The 18,455-nt window shown below is 35.0% G+C and overlaps 1 protein-coding gene across 1 annotated transcript in view; it reads left to right on the forward strand.

Moving 5' to 3' along the window:
* LOC110853234 (5-hydroxytryptamine receptor 1) overlaps positions 1 to 18,441 on the forward strand; it is a 44,057-nt gene extending 25,616 nt beyond the window's left edge. Inside the window, exons 2-6 of the mRNA XM_022101487.2 lie at positions 8,560 to 8,800; positions 12,418 to 12,857; positions 14,428 to 14,510; positions 14,602 to 14,647; positions 16,755 to 18,441. Coding sequence (XP_021957179.1) covers positions 8,560 to 8,800; positions 12,418 to 12,857; positions 14,428 to 14,510; positions 14,602 to 14,647; positions 16,755 to 17,050 — 1,106 coding nt within the window. The 3' untranslated portion in view covers positions 17,051 to 18,441. The remainder of the gene's footprint in view (positions 1 to 8,559; positions 8,801 to 12,417; positions 12,858 to 14,427; positions 14,511 to 14,601; positions 14,648 to 16,754) is intronic.
* The last annotated feature ends 14 nt before the right edge of the window (positions 18,442 to 18,455 follow it).

The raw sequence follows: 18,455 nt of genomic DNA on the forward strand, positions 1-18,455 counted from the left end.
ACAATTTGGCAGTTCGTTAAGTACCATCAAAACACAAGTTTGTGCAATTACGAGTCGTAATTGTTTATTCAGATGGTAAATTTAAAGTACAGAAATTCTACATTTAAAGAGAAATGTGCATAAATATTTGGATTTATGAATGCAAATGATGAAATTTGCAGATTTGCAAATTTATCACAAGATTACAACAACACGAATATCTGTACATCGATCCCTCCCAAAACGAGAAGCTGAATAGATTAAAATTGCTAAAATTAGCCTGACTAACTAACCTACAGGAACGAACTTGTCAATCATTCCGGCCAAAATAAGCCACCACATGCGAGTCGATATGATGATACGGTTTCTCCCACTGCGAGTGCTCCTTGCAAGGAGCACTCGCAGTTTTTAAATGAGATGAATATTTCGCATGGAAATGGATCTCGTGTTGTTGTGCCATGACACGTAGTGACGTCCGCCTTCAATCAGTGTCAATCTCGCCAAGATCTATGAATAACTCAACACTCTTCGTTCGTGGAAAAATTTGCAAATCTGTTTTACCCCGATAAATTATTTTTCGCTGAGGAGTTTTATAACAAATTTTGCAATATGTGTAGTTTGCGAAATTTGTAAAAAAAAATTGGGAAAGAGGTAAAATTGCCCCCAAAAAATTGGTATTTTAAAATTTTGTCGGGTAACTTAAAATTTAAAATAGATTTTTAGAAAATTGTAAATTTAAAATGCCGAAATACAAATTTTTTTAAAAATTCTGGACCTAATAAACCAAATTAGATGTTTACATGGGGTTAGCTTGAGTGAGATATATAAGTTCGCTAAATTTATGACACTTTCATTATATTGCAATTTGCAACAATGGTTGGAATTGCAATTTGCAAAAATTTTGACCATAGATTTCGCTATAAATACTTTTCCAAAAACCCTTGATTTTAGCAATAATTGTATAATTGATGCGAAACCTTTCATCAAAAACCGTAAATGGACGAAGAACAAAAACCATGAGCAATTTGTATTCTCGTGATCTCGTCATCCACAAAATTGGACCCACTTCATCATAATCATCCCAAATTAAGCCATCCTACAAGTAAATAAAGTCCAGAGTTGAAATCAGTCAATAATTTGCCGACAAGATCGACGACTTAATATTAATCTGGGGTCAATTATTTGCACTGATAAAAATACCCACCAAATGCAAACAACACGCCGCAAATACAAAGAAATATTGCAAAATATTTGCACAGATGGGAAAACACGGGAATAGTACACTTTTATAAATTGAGTATGTAACATTCTTGCGGATTGGAAATGTATAACCAGATGCATAAATCTTGCTACAACTGGGCTATGTTTTCGTTACCATTTTCGAAACAATTCGGTAACAAGTATTGTCGTCATCAAACATACTTCCATTGAGTGATGCTAGGCAATAATTAGCTTTTGACTTATCACCAATGGGTGACAAATTTGAAGATTACGTTAAATGTAACTATGCAAAATCAAGCCCACGAAAGGTTAGAACCGATAATTGAAATGAAATTATCGATTTTAAACCGATAAGTTCATCCGGTAACAGATTACAGATTGGTACGACGTCAATTTTGCGATGATAATCAAATTGGACATTGTACCAATCAACTCAGATAGTGACATTCTGACCAGATTTTTTAAGAGTGTAGAATACGCTGTAGTATTTCCTTCGCTTTACGTATTTCATGGCGTAGGGGGAGATGAAAGGCGGTCGGGATAAAATGAAAATCCTTTCAATCCGACAGCGCCGATAAGAACGGGGTGTGACGTTAAGTGGCGTTAAGTTGACGTGTGCATAACATGAAGAGCTACGTCTGCCCCCTTTCATTTGAGCCGACAATGGCTTTATTTTTATCCTCCACACACTCCAAATCGATGCACGTTGTGTATCTAGTGGTTTATTAAGAGTGTATTTTTTCTATTGTTTTTTTTATTTAGAGATTCAATCGATGTGTTCACATCACACGTTGTCTAAAATTAATGTAACAATTTAGCAGTGCAGTTTAAGCTTAAATGATGAAGGCCTAGTTATTTTAGCAAAATAAGTTATTTTTGTATTGAAATATATTGTAAAACTAATCATAAGACTTATCAAAGGCGTTGTTGTATCTTGTAGAAATTGACAAAACATTGAATGAGAAACATTGAAACATTGAGAAACATTGAGAAACATTGAAACATTGAATTGAGAAAACATGTGACATGATTTTACAACACATACATCAGCTTTTGTAGCGTCAACTAATTGACTAACTGTTTTTGAATTGATTAATTACTTAATTATTTGATTTGACGATTAATTGTAAGGAGTCAGCGTCAATGTTCAATAATGTGGAAATTATTATAGGTGTGGTGTGCGGATCTTTGCCCCCCATTAAAAGCTACCCATGAAATTCTACCCATTATATGCTACCCGTGATGATCTGCTACCCATGAAATGCTACCAATTATATGCTACCCGAGATCATCTGCCCCCCCCATTATATCCTACCCCACCCATTTTCACTTTCTTCTTGCAAATTAAATCAAAATGGATACCCCGTTTTGCGTCGTAGTGCAACATAACAGTTATTGTTTATTTACGCAAAATCAGTCGAACAATAAATTCTCAAAAAACGAATCAAAACAAAATCTCGTAAAATCAGTCAAATAATAAATTCTCAAAAACGAAACATATTCATATACATGTACATTTGTACACACGTACATGTTCATTTGGTTTATTGTTTTTTATTATGAACCTTTTCTTGAAAAGAGATAAAAATCAATTTAGACCAATATCAACAATAAACCTGGACTTATTTATCTCTTTCTTGGAAAAGGATAAGATTTCTCTTGAGCAAGAGATAAACTCAGCCTACTGGATTAGTAAATATTAAATAACAATTAGAGAATAAAGTGCACCCAGAAATTAAAATTAAACTTATGTCGGAATTTATTTTTATTTATTTCAGAACTGATTTTACGAGGTTTTATGTTTTGATTCGTTTTTTGAGAATTTATTGTTCGACTGATTTTGCGTAAATAAACAATAACTGTTATGTTGCACTACGACGCAAAACGGGGTACCCATTTTAGTTTAATTTGCAAGAAGAAAGTGAAAATGGGTGGGGTAGGATATAATGGGGGGCAGATGATCTCGGGTAGCATATAATTGGTAGCATTTCATGGATAGCAGATCATCACGGGTAGCATATAATGGGTAGAATTTCATGGGTAGCTTTTAATGGGGGGCAAAGATCCGCAAATCATAGGTGTTAGGAATAGGACAGGTTTGTCGGCACAGATATTTAATGTTTAATGTGGTCATTGTTCTTGAGCCATGTTAAGCGATAAGCACAGACAGAAATTTATTACCTGTTCTGGCAAACGAATAGGAACGAAAATTGGAGATACCGGATGTTACCCGGGTCACATTATTAGCTAAATACGAATTCCGAACGAAAATGCTAAACGATTTTAAGAGAATTCTGACCTAAATTCTATAATATCTGAGGTGGATGCGTGGGACAATATTATGATCTACATACATCAACTTTTCCCTTGATTTTTGCTCGTTAAATCCTGCCCTGAAATTCAATCCATTTCTGACACAAATTAATTAAAGAATAATATTTAACTAACAGATTTTAGTCGTTATGATTTCTTTGTCTCGTTTTGTCCTTTGTTCTTTTCCGCTCATCTGTTCGTGCCCTTTAACGTGTATTATTCCACGCATGGTGGACAGCAGTACTGTTTGTGAAACATATGAAAATGGGGAAATTTTCAACAATTTGATTATTGTGGCATGGCACTATTATTCCTTGGTGATTGCACCCCAAGGGTGGATCTAGATTTGATTTAATTTCTCCTGTGGCAAATATTCTGTTATGATGTCGGCATGCTAGAAAAACTAGGGTTCGAAAATTTGATGTGGTACAAAAATCAAAATTTTTTAAAATTATTAAAACAGTGTTTTCTATGAATCGAGTCTAAATTAAATTTTACTGCCGAATTATAATTATGAAAATATACATTACAGAAATATGTACAGGGTGTTAATAAAGTCCGATCCCATTTTTCCTGTAAAAAAGTGAAGGCTAGTATAAAAAAAACTACCCGTGATACTTACAAAAAATGTTCGACATATTTACCTTAGTATTTGGTCTTGTTACCATTTACTTTAACCATGCCCTCAACTCTTTGTTTAAGGCTCTGTGCTAATTTTTCCAATGTGCCTCTGGAAATCGAATTCCATACATCTTGAACTTTTTTTTACTAGCTCTTCCCTCGTCCGGGGTTGTGGCTCTTTGTATACATTTTCCTTAAGTATGGACCACTGGTTCTTCAGGGGATTCAAATCTGGGCCGTTAGCGGCCCACACCCCCTTGCTCCAGACCGTTGAAACTTGCGTCTTGATGAGACTCAAACTCGCTTTTGCTGTATGGGCTATAGCACCATCCTGCATGAAAACTATTTTTCTTTCATTCGGAAATATTTCCTTGTTCCCCATGCTATCGAAATAGATAGGTAATATTTTTTCCATATAATGCTTTGCATTGACTGATTTGCCTTTTGGTATGATATGTAGAGGGGTCACGCAACGTGCACAAAATCCACCCGCTACCATAACTTTAAGCCCGAATTTTGGGATCGCTCTTGATGGTACATCCGATTTGTTTTCTGTCCTGTAACGAACATTTTGTTGGTTCAATTTTGGATATAGTTCAATAATAGATTCGTCAGTCCAAAGGATGTGACTGCGCAATTCTTCACCAAGTCTTTTTTCACTCAAATGGGCACTTTTCTGAAGGAGTTCTTCAAATTTCAGACGGTCATCGATATATTTTTGTGACATGAGAGGTTTTTTTGGTTAGTTTGTAAGCTGTGTGACCCCACTTCGTAGTTTTCACAAATTTTTGCACGGTCACACAGTTAATTTGCTTCTTCTTCTCTTTATAGCGTTTTGAGTCATTTAACTCCCTTGCTCAATTACGTAATGAACTACCGGTTTTCTTGCAAAGTCTGTTTTTAATCATTCTTTTTGTGGTAGGTGACACCTTTCTGGGTCGCCCTGGTCGCTTTTTGTCGTGGACAAAATTTTTATTCTTCCATTTCCAAACAGTTCTGCGGCTGCAGCCCAATTTTTGCACAATTTCTGTAGGTTTAAGCCCCTGCTGATGCAATGTTTGTATCTCAACTCTAAGATGCTCATGACTTACACGTTTAGTTGTTCCTCCCATGGTAAAAATTTGAAATAAATAACTTCACTGGTTCAAAAGTTCCAGCTGAATTTGTAACAACCACGCTCCAAAAAATGCATGGGATCGGACTTTATTAACACCCTTTATGTACTTGTTGACTCTATGTGAGATGAGAACTAACTTTATATTGATTTTATTTGCATATTTCGTTTGGAATTTTAAGTCAATTGAAGATATGTAAATTTTACAGATTTTGCCAAAACTTCAATTTTTTTGCAAAAGTAAATTTAATACCATAAAATTTGATATTAAAAAAATTTTATGGATCACAAATTTGATTTACATATAGAAAACATACATATTTACAGAGATCTTGCAGAAAACGGTGTAAAATTCAGTGTTCACGGTGTTTTATTAGGATCCCTGTGCATTTCACAAATCGTAACGTTGGCCATTGAAGTAATGATGATGGCGATATTATGTGTCCAATCTCATTCCGATCTCTGTTGCGGTATAGTCGTCGTCGAGTTATTAATTTGATTGGATTCCTTTTGAAGTTGGGTGTCGTCGTTATTCGGAGCTGATTCCATTCTCCGGTTTCATCAGTAATTATGTTATTGTAGCCAAGAAAGGAAAAGTTATTAAATAAATGGATCCGTGGATGGGAAAGTGTAATTCGATTTCGTCCTGCTGGATACATACCTTTCTCCGACCTGAATACTTACTCTACGTGCACGCTTCTCAAATTGGGTGAGATTTTCGTCCATCCATTACGATCTTCTCTGCGTAACAAGATTTTTCTATTGCGTTTTTGAAGTCCTGCAAATTTGTAAAATTGAAAATGATGTAAGATGCAAATTGAATGGCATATAATTACGCAAAAAATCAGTGTAGCGTAAAAAATAACTGAAAATAAAATGATGCAGGTCTTTACAGGATTTTGTTGCATAATATGAAATTCACAATGAAAATTGCAGTTTACAGAGTACAATTCAGACATTATACACTTACATTTCGCACAACATGCAATTTTCTTTACAGGATTTTGTTACATAACATGAAATTGGGTATGAAAATTGCAGTTTACAATTCAAACACTGCACACTTGAATTTCGCACGCCATCCAATTTTCGAAATTCTTGGTGAAAGTGAGGATTACGTAATTATGTAGATATTTTGCATACATAGATTGAACTGTTTCTCTAGAGGATCGGCTTGTTCGTGCCCTGATAATTCTGCGGAACGTGTAATATGACGTCGTCTCTCACTTATTAGATTGTCATTATGCGGTGAAATCCTAATTAGAATTCTGCTCCCTTCCACATAGATCACCTGACACGGAATATGTAAACCTTGCACCTCACCTCCTCGCTCACTTTCACCTTATTTAACCCTCATCTAGTAGTAGTAATTTTACTGCGGTGGTGGTATCCATCCTCATCATTCCGCCATCCATACGAAAACACCGACGTAATTTGTATTCTGCTCCAGGAAACGAATTACTCTCACTTGCCAGAGAAGTGTCACGTCCTTAGCCCAAAGTAAATGGGGCAATCCGTCATCATTTGCATAATTCGTTTTTAAATCTGCGTCGTTCTCGGAATGAGTGATGGGCCGTGGTCATAAGGTTGTTAGTGGAAGGACTATTTTGCAGGAGACTTTGTCCTGTGTAAGGACATTGTTAAAGTGTAAATTAAGAAATATGGAGTCTTTAAGGAAAGAGTGGACATTAATTTTTTATTTGGCCTGCTTTATTTATTACGCACTCTAAATAAGTAGGGAATGCGGTATGTAAAAATTAGGAGAGTGTATATTATTCCATGAATTAGCTTTACAATTATTTCTAAGAAACACGGTGCACTCGGGAAATGTTATCAGTGGAGTTTCGCATAAATTTATTTTTACCGTCTGGTAGTAAATCGCTACCAAAGTGATTGACGGTTACCCCTTTGTCACTAACTAATTTCTAAATGTAAAAAAATTATTGGAACAACTTTTGTACGCTGAAAAGTATAATATCTAAATTAATGCTATAAAAATATGAGTTTTAGTCATAGAAAGTCTTCGGCGTTTAAATTTGTCAGAAAACTAATAAATAATGCATTTCATTTAAATAGTAAAAACTTAGGAATTTTACACAACCAAAATTCATTTAATAAATAGAAATAATAAGACTAACATTTCCGTTTAAACACAAAAATTTGGCATTCTATTCATTACACAGAATCTTTAACAGATGAGCAATGTGCAAGGTTCGAAAAAATACAAAAAACCCAAATAAGAAATACGTATATACACATATGTAAAAAATAATATTAACAATTTTCATGGTACAGCTGAAATCTGCAGATCACCCCTATAAATATTTTTAATCTACAGCATTCCATATGTTTTACATAGAATTGTATAAATAAATAGTAAATATATCCAATTCAAAAGAACATGTTGACGAAATTACTAAAACAACGGTTCTATCAAAAATCTTATCTTTTCTATGATATTCACCTTCAAAAGGTTATTCAGCTCGCTAAATTCCACGAAGAAAAACAACAGAACAGAACATGACATATGAAACCCTCGTGCTTTACTGGATTAACCAGGTTAACGTACGTACACCTGCCCAATTTTATGACACCAACTGAGAAATAAATGTTCCATTTCATTTACGGTATCATTTACGAGGGGACAAAGAAGTAACTCTTTCTCTGTCAGCATCACTCACAGATTAAAGTGGGATTGGACAAAGGAAGATTTGAAATATTGCCACTTTATGATCCCCCCGTGCTCAACGAGGAGGAATCCTCCAAAAAGCGAGAGTTTTGTTTGTCACTTTGTCAATTTCGTGCTTTCTCTTCTTCTCTTCAGAGGTGAAAGTCAGGGCGAGGGTTCAAGGTGAATGAGAACCTGGTTCAAGTGAAAGTTGGAGAAAACAAAGTTGTTTGAAGGGTTGACCATGATTTGACTTTTATGATTAAAGTTGTTAGCTTCGTGATTTAGTTTGCGTGCAACGTTTAAGGTTTTGTTAAAGCACAAATGTGCAAATAATGGGGGCAAAATTGCAATAAAATTATATAAGTTGGGCATAACTTTTAGCCGTAAGGGCAGCATTTTCGTAGTAAATGGAACATTATAAGATCGTTGCTTGGTCTGGGTTTTTACAAAATTTAAAATTACGTACACATTACCACGTGGTATTATAATATTTACATATTTGTTAATTAATTTCCGTCGTGAAATTTGCGTCGCCCTATTTATAAAATAAAACGATTTCTATAAGTTATCAAAACTGTGCAAAAAACTGTGCAAAAAAACGTTTCTAACTTTCTCTACTTTTTTGCCTCCTCCATTTTAGCCGATGTCCTTTGTTGCACCGCGTCCATTCTGAATCTTTGCGGGATCAGTTTGGACCGCTACCGAGCGATTACGACGCCCTTGGAATATTCCGCTAAAACGACGCCACGTCGCATGATGGGGATCATTTTTGTGGTGTGGCTGCTCTCCGCGTGTGTCTCACTTCCTCCCGTCCTCCTCCTCGGAAACGTCCACACTGACCCCAAGGGTGAAAGCTTCTGTTCCGTGTCACAAGATTTCTGGTGAGTGGGAGCAAATATGTATTTTTAAAATTTGAATTTGTAAGCAAATTTTGATGAGATGCAGATTAGAAATTATTTAACTCAAGGTAATTCTTATTGTAATTGTAGCTAAATAATAACTTCGTAATATCCCATTAATATTTTTATTCGTCATTTACCTTCATAGTGCTACATTTAACAAATAACGAACTATTCCGGAATCAAACAATTCACCTGCCAAAAGACACACTATTAGTCTATCAATGTATGTATAACCTATAGTTTTGATGAAAAAAATAGTTAGTCGCCCCAGTCTATCAAAAATATAAAATTTCAAACAAGACGTGGCAAATGATTTGTATTTATTTCTCAAATTTGTACAAATACACTTATATATTTTGGTACATTTTTAATCATGCGCCTTTTCAAAATTGTTACATGTATCAGTAATAACCTTTCATAAAATACTTGCCAAACAAGTCTCCTTTATTAAAATTTTCTGCAATTTTGAAAAAACTGCATAATTTATTTCACCAAGTTTTCCCCAAACTTCCAAAATTTCAATTATGCATTTTGCGTTATGGATGAATGACGCACATCGATCCGATCCGTCATCTGATCCGGCATCAAACCTAATCCATTTAAACATTCAAATCGCTTTGTTTTATTCTACTCCATTTTCTTCGTACTGCGTTTTATTTTGAAAAGTTGGTCCACGTGCGGGGAAGAGAAAGCTTGTCTTTCTCCTTAAATTTAGAGCTACATAACGTGAGGGGACGTCCATTAAGAATTTGGGGTGACCTGTGAGCCTCATGTCAACATGGGAAGAATATCATCTTGCCCTCGGTTAATAAGAATTGCATGATTAACACCCCCTCCAAATCATACCTGTTCACTTTCATTCATGTGACTGATTATGATTGAGAATGATATTGAATGAAAATGAATATCCTGTGATTTGAATGAAAATGAATATCCTGTGATTTGAATGAAAATGAATATCCTGTGATTTGAATGAAAATGAATATCCTGTGATTTGAATGAAAATGAATATCCTGTGATTTGAATGAAAATGAGTGAAAGATTCCGTCATTTCAGATGAGTGACTGTGAATGAAAGGATTTCTCACTTCTTTTATTTTTCACCCTATGCTTAATACATGGGGCGAAGTAAGAATGAAGTCAGATGAAGTGAAATGAAATGAATATGAAAAAAAATGAGTGAGTGAAAATGAATGAGAATCTTCATTCAGAAATCGGGATGACTGAACTTTGAAGGAACAAAGTTTTTTTGAACAGGTATGCTCCAAATCGGTCACATCCATTCCGAAGGTCCCCTCGTAGCATACGGACATTTGAAAGTACATACACGACAGGATGTGTTAAATAACGAAGCAGGACAAGAAATCTGATAAAAGTGTCACATCCGTCTCAATTTTATGCCATTCCGTAACGTAAAGTATGGTAAAATAGATTATGCAGATGAGCACTAAAAGAAAGAAAGAGCATGTGTACATATGTATGCATACAGTTTAGAGTTCTCATAACATTTCTACTGACAATCGTGAGTCGCGTCTGTGTCGAAGACGTCAATTGCTTATTATGATATTTGCTAATAATGTGCAAGTAAAAACTTTAATTTGCAAACTAAAAGTAGAATAAAAGTAGAACTAAGAAATCTCATACCTTGGTTTTGATGACGTTCGTTGCAAAATTTGTCTTAACGGTTACGAGCATGCAGTAGTAAAAATGAAATTTTCCAAATTATTTTTTACACAATTGGACTTTATTGCAAGTATTTTTTAGCATATTTTACAGAAAATGTGCAATAAGTTTGTTATGTAAGATCAAACTTTTATCTCCTTTCCTTTACTGCCGTCCCGTTTACATCATCGCTACTTATTATGCATGCACGAGTCACCAAGTCGGAGAAAGCAGCGTCCTGACTGTGGGCGGCGAATGATAAATCGACTTTCTCAAAGTCTTATACATACTTTCTCCCCCGCTTTTTTTCCCCACTTTTGCTTTGCATAGAAACCTGCAAAAAGATGCCATTTGACTATGTAGATAAGGTTGAGAATTCGTCTCAACTCGTGATAAGATGCCGGCACCAAGGCGATGAGTAAAAGTTTCGGGGTTGCATTCCCTCCAGAATTGGGGTCATTAGTGGCAGGAGAAAGTTCAGTTAGGTTAAGTTGGCCGGGTGGGGCTGATTCAGATGTCAACCACCTTTCACCACTCGCCAAGAGACAGATGCCAATCAGACGGCAAGGTCAAGACGGAATTGACGAGTATTAGCTGAGTCGTAGGTAGGAAGCTTGTCAAGGTTGTCGTCTCCGGTGTCGGACTTATTTTCTTATAAAATCAAAATTTATTTTCAAAATTTCAATCAAATGTTTCTTTTTGGAAAGTGTTTGACTCACAGAAAAACTAGTGTAGCGCAAATTTTCAAGTTTTATATTGCATTACATACGACTTACTCTTGTTTAAAGTGTACCTAATTTGTCAAGGCTTCGGTGTTACCTATGTCGTATGTATGAAATCAAAATTTACGTTAAATTTTACAATAATTTTTATTTTTAGATAGTGTTTTACTAACAGAAAAACTAATATTGTGCAAATTTTAAAATTTTGTATTTTATTACGACTTATTCTTGTCTCTAAATTTTGCGATATGCAAGTTCACTCCTTTTTGGAAAAAACAGATAACAGGTTTCACTTTCACTTTCCTCAATACTTCCAAAGTGAAAGTGAAACTGTCCTTCGTTCCGTTTTCTCCTCTGATCCAGTCGAGCGTGTCATATCCATTTTTCTTTATCGAATCCAATTTGTAACCAAATTTCCTCTCGTGGAGGGAGTGGAGGAGAAGAAACAGGTGCATTACGAAGTCGAATGAGCAAATCCTCAAACCGATTTGTAAACTGGAGACAATAACTGATGAACCAATCTGGCTCTGTGCCAGCCACACTTTCACCATGTTCTTGTATTTATACCTTTATATTGACTTATTATGTGGCACTACAGAATCCAATATGACGAAATTGAAACTGAAATCCAAGGTTCACTCGTACTTATTTAGATTCATTTTGGTATATGTGGCATCTCATTTGTGGGGCGTTGTGGTTTCTAAATATGTTTTCAAATGGATTGTATTTATAATGAGAGGAGGGATGAAACAGCCAAAAGGTGGGATATCTTCCTGGAAAGATAAGCATGTGAAGAAAGATATAATATGAATGAATATATATATGTAGCAACCGAAATTAATGATAAGGGTAAATTTTCCGTGATATTAATTCCATTAAAGCCCTATATTTTCAAGAAAATCATAATACACCTGTTCAAAGACGATTTACCTCTTAATTATAAATTCTCATAGTGACGTTACGATTCTGCAATGAATTAATAGTATGATAAAATTTCAAAAATATGTATAGAACACTTTAATTTAATTTTAATTTTACTTTTTTAATTTTACTTGCCCTCGTTAACCTGTCAGAAAAATTTACCAAGTACAAAATTGCATGGGTTTGCTCCCTCAAAAATTCCAAACTTTCACTCCCCAATTTATACATTTTTTTCATATTTTTCTTATCTCAACAAAATGCCGATATTTTATATGCCCTATTTTCCTTCCAGGTACCAAATTTACGCTACGATCGCCTCCTTCTACGCCCCTCTTCTCGTCATGCTGGTCGTGTACTTTAAGATCTTACGGGTCGTGGCGGATAAGAAGAAGCAAATGTCGTGGAAGGCGACGACCACGACGACGATCAAGCGCCCCTCGGCGGCGTCTTCCTCCCTCGTCGCCGTCGACAAGAAGGACTCGGTCGCCTCGGCGCACTCACATTATGGTCGCAGTTCGGGCTCTCCACTCATCACGGTTACGACCACCGCGGCCACACCGACTCGCAACGGTCACTCCGTCCGAGGCAACACTGCCGCCATGGTGGTTGCCATGAGCAACGGGACTGCGCACGGAGGAGGTGCGGGGAACAACAATGTCAACAATAACAAGCAGCAGGGGACCAATGGAGTCTATTTCTTCCCGACAACGACGCTACATAGGTTGAAGAAAGGTTAGTGGATTTTTTTGCAAATTTGTGCATATTTTGGCAAATGTTACTAATTGTGTGTAAAAGCTGGCGTAATTGTAAACGAGTAATTAATCATAGATTAATATGAAAATGGGCTGAATAAAGTTATTAATTAATTTGACAAAGGAGGAGTAAGCGAAAAAATTAAGGAAATATGTTTAAGAAATTCAAAATTATGAGACGATTCACGCAGTCTTTGTAACTTTTAAAATCCGTAAATTTGTAAAATAGTTTTACAAACTTAAAATAAAATGACGCCCTTGATCTGAGCAAGGTTGCAAAAATTGTAAGCTTATTTTCCTTAGAATTTTTTTAAAAATTTTGTACACGTTTACAAGTTTACAGAATTTACGGATTTTGCAATGCTACCAAAAGGACTGCGTGAATTACCTCAATATCAGAAATTGGGACCTAAAATGAACATATTCACAAATTTCACATTAAGAACGTTCTGACATCTGAAATCTGCCCTATGATCATTTCGACTTCTTTCTCACTATTTTAGCCAGATTGATCTCTCAGCTTAAAAATGAAAGAACTCTTCAGTTCACGAATGAATTAATCCTCATTTCACCAAATGAATGAATAGCTTTTCTTTCACTCAGGGACAAAAACATGCTTACTTATCTTCCCCTCTTCTTTCACCTTATCATCATCAACGTCCCATTAAAATTAGAGTCACTCCATCCATACACTTTTCGACCTGGACACTTAATTAACTCCGGATTAAAAACGCTTCATCAATCCCGCCGCCAACTAAGAAAGCTCAAAATGTCAAAAGTTGTTAAAAGAGTCCAAAATTCCTCCCTCCGTTTCTCAGCAAACTTTTAACTTTACGAAATAGTTTTGTCACTTAGTTTTCATAGAATTTTCTCTAATGAAAGAACTTTAGCGTCGCGAGGATGATTACTTCCTTTACTTTCCCACTACGTATTTCAACTTTGCCCTCACTTTCTGTGTGTTAAATGGGCTAGTAGAAAGTCGTAATTAGCTAGGAGTAAATATCACCCGAGATATTACAACAATGGAGTGAAAGTTAATTATGTATGCAAATCTTAACGATTACCAAATAATTTTAAGTTTAGTTAGATCGATGGACTTCAGATAAACTTCAGAGGGCGTGGTGGGTTTTAAACAAAAGAATGGAACAAAAGAACAAAAATTAGTTATGTAAAATGTGGTAATCACGTATCCTTCATATCAGATTACGAAATCTCTTAAAATATTTGCATAGAAATGTAGTATATAAAAATGCATAAAAATAATGCATATAAAAATAAAATAAATAAAATACATAAAAATAATATAAATAAAATGCATAAAAATGCATAAAAATTTGCATAAAAATGCGATGTCAAGCATTTTTGGTCTGATTTTGTGAAATTTCCCAATTTCTGAACTGATTGTTAATGCCCGTGCTATGATAATTTCGAGTAATTTCGTGAAATTTGTGTGGAATTGAATCGGTCATATATTATTGCAATTATATTTATGTATAAACAACTAATAATGTATAAACAACTAATATCTTGTGTCTTTTCTAACTTTACAGAGAAATTATTTGGGGGCTTGAAAGAGCACAAGGCATCAACAGTACTGGGAATTATTATGACCGCATTTATAGTTTGCTGGCTGGTGAGTCATATTAATTTAAATTAACTAATTAAAGTTGAATCGAATTAAATTAATTAAACTGATTAAATTGAATTTTAATTATTATTTTCAGCCTTTCTTTATCCTTGCAATTATGCGTCCCTTCTTGGCACTTAACGGTAAGTTGTGAACATTTTTTCCCAAAATATTCAATAAAGTTATAAAAATACTACCTTTACAACACATGTAACCAAGAGGTGAAAGCAGAACGTCAAAATTGCTAACTGTTAAATTGGCCCGAATTTTCGAAAAAAAATTCAGGCATCGAAATCTCCCTAAAATCTTGATTTACAATAATTTATCTGTTTTGCTTTTGTACATAGAATCGTTATCTTCTCCAAGAAGAGAATAATGACTCGTCGTGTAAATATTTACAGTAGAGGTGAAATCCTGTTTGACCTGGAAGGGTAAAGTTATCTGTTAACGCCATCATTAAGACTTATATGAAAATAGTTAGTTTGCGCAAAAGCGTGGGTAGATATTTTACAAAGTAAACAATCGATTTGCATCAGCGTGGGTGGGGGGGTGGATTATTTAGACTGTATTTTGTTACATTCACAAAATGAGACAGACGGATTAATGACGTAGTAAAAGGGATGAGTCAAAGTCATCACGGGTATTTAATGCATATGATATATATGATTTTTTATGACATATTTAAAATTATAGCATTAGGTGCAATTACTAAGCAGTGGAGGAGGAATCTAAAAACGTTAGGCGTAATAAACTTGGTGAAACCTGCACACTAAAAAAAATCCGGTAGAATCACATATATATTGGTACTTTCTACTGGCATTGATATGGTAAGAATTTGCTTGGTAGTAGCTTGTTCTGAGTGGTAAATTTTTCGTTACCGATAACACTTGTTATTACCATGTTGGTAGAGTCATATGTACCAGATTCCTATTTAAGACCAGTTTGCAAAAATTATGACATAAAATGATGATTTCAGAATAATAATAGACAATATTGCAAATTTACACAGATATGTATCTATTGGGTATCTACAGGCATGTTTCTATTGTGTAAAAGTTTGCACTGTAAATTTATAAAATTTACACAGTTTCCAAATATCCGAGAATGCCACGCCACAACAGATTTTCGTAAAGCTTTAGGAACCTTGACCCCTAATCTTGCAAGGAAGTGTAAGCGTCGTATGACGTGAAAGTTGCAATGTCAGGAAGGTTCAATCAAAGTATCAAGTGCACAAATAGATTTACAACGTCCAGTTACAAACTTGGGGTCGAATATCAACGTAGTAAAGATAATTGTGAAAGTTCCCGGAAGTGAGGGAATCACCTATACAGATTGACTTCACAAATTCAATCAGTTAATTAAATCTTCCGAGAATGTCAACACGGTTTAGGTTGCCATTTACTACGAAGAATCAACTCAGACTGGGAGACTAGTCAGAAAATTGACAGCGCGTGCAGTAATTGAGAGCAATCTTATTGATATTGAAGGAAGTATTCATAGTCAAAGTCAACATTGCACAAATTAGTTGATTGACTCTACAAAGATTACTATGGAAGAAGAGTAGAGGGTGGCCAGCCATTTAGTTTATTTGACAGTGGCAAACTTGGATGGAAGTTGAGTGGATTATGCGCCGTTAGGAGATTTACGAAAAGTGCAAAATGTGTAAATTGTATAATTATTTAGGTATTGTAAAAACGCGTCAAGTTTGCAGCTCTGACGTCACTGTGCTCGTATCCTTACCATGTGAGCCAACACCGTAGGATAGGAGCACAGTGACGTCAGAGCTGCAAACTTGACGCGTTTTTACAATATATTAACGACGGAATTGTAGATGTGGGATGATAAATATTACTAGGTTAAAAAAGAGGTTGATTGGTTAATAAGAAAAGTCTGAATTTAAAATTGTCATTGAAAGTGCAGGTCATATGAATAAATGTCACACCGATGGCCTACCTGCAAAAACGTGCTATCTACTTGTTGGCAGTTTCATACGTATATATTTCTAAATTACTGCGGCATTAATTTATATATTTGTATATTTTAACCCCATCAATTTTATTTCATATTTTTTAACACCATCAACATAAAAATTGAGTTTAAAATACAACAAACTTTAGCTGCATACATATTCTGAACTTCTGCATATCAAAATATTCAAATTTATCTTTAAATCTACTTATAAAATTTAATTTCCGAAATTAAAACATTTCTTAACTTTCCCTTTCTCTAATTTCTCTAATTTCTTCCCAGATACCGACGCTCCCGTTTGGGTCTGGTCAGTCTTCAACTGGCTCGGGTACAGCAACTCGGCCCTCAATCCGTTAATTTACGCCACCCTGAACCGCGACTTCCGGCGCCCCTTCAAAGAAATTCTGTGCTTCCGTTGCGCCACGCTGGACTCCCTCATGCGACGCGAGTTCTACCACCAGCAGTACGGCGATGATAAGGAAAACGTGGCCAGGAAGTTGAGCCGCGCCCATGTCGCCATCGCCAATGCCTCCGCGCTCGACGACTCTGACCAGATTCATGACCCCGTCCGCGTCTAAGGTGAGGGAGGAGTGGATTCACATAGGGACAAAAAATTGAATTGCCAGTTAATTGCAAACTGTGTTCCCACTTTTTAACAGTTTCTGATATTAAATTATTACAAAATTATTTGTAATTCTGTTGGATACTTGTAACCGACAGTGACCGCGGAAGGGTGTAGACAGAGGGGCAATGGTTATTCGATGTCCCCATCATCTGCCCATGTTATATAAACCCCTCCATTCCCTATTCTACAATGCTAATTTACTAATGTCCCCAGATGGCTTCCGCGGCCACTGGTAATCGAAACGTGTAAATTTTTAAATTAAGATACCCAAGGAAAATCAGTATTGTAAAGTTACCCAGATCAAGGACGTCTTTTCACCTTGTTACAATTTGCAAACTCATTTTACACAATTTATTGGGTTACAAATATCCGCGTGAATTGCTTCAATGTTAAAAATAACAATTGGAAGGCATTTCTTTAATTAATGTGTCTGACCGGTTGATCTCGTAGCACCGAAAAGGTGCTAAAATCGTTAAGTTTTGTCACTAATTAGTCAAATTGCGTGTGAATATTCTTCGAGGGAGATTATATTATTCGTGATAAAAACTGTACAGTGTCAAATATCAAGAGAAACAATTAATTTTAGTGATATTTCCCAGTATACGATCATCACCCAAAGTAAATAAATGTCAGTCTGATACGTGATATCACTAATATTTTAGAAATTATTCACAATACGGTAGCCTACCTAAATACGTAATTTGCACTATTTCGTAATAAAACACTGTAGTAAAGTGTATGTTTGTATGTAGTTTCATTTATTATTGGGTCCCATTTTCACGAAGGATTAATTAAGTAATTAATTTAATTTATCAAATGTACTTAAGTTATTAATTTTTGTATTTCTCATAAAGTTCTGTACGTACGAAGTTACTTTATTTTTTGAGATTTTTGATTTTTTTAATGCGCACACAATATTTGTACATGTCTCTTTTTAGCAACTTATAAAAAACATGTATATATAATATTAATTGTCTAAAGATATATATCCAACCTTGTCAATGCCATCCTGAAATAAAATCTAATATAGATAATTTCGTGTGGTGTGGTGAATTTGTATACGAGAAAAAGTAAATTATATGCGTAAGGAAAACGCCACATTTTAATTGCTTGAAATATATTTAATTAGTTACTGATTAGGTAATTTATAAATAAATAAATGGATATGTAGATATGTTAAGGGTCCTAAAGTTTTATGTGGACAATAAATTAATTACATTAAAGTATTTGCAAATATCTAACTTTCAATGGCATTGTTTATTTATGTAATGGTCATAAGTATTTTAAACCAAATTTGAAAAATGTGAAACTGTTACGACGATGAAATAAATGGATGAAAATATTTATCGGGAACAGAT

The sequence above is a fragment of the Folsomia candida genome, unplaced genomic scaffold, assembly GCF_002217175.1.
Source record: "Folsomia candida strain VU population unplaced genomic scaffold, ASM221717v1 Fcan01_Sc008, whole genome shotgun sequence".
NCBI lineage: Eukaryota > Metazoa > Arthropoda > Collembola > Entomobryomorpha > Isotomidae > Folsomia > Folsomia candida.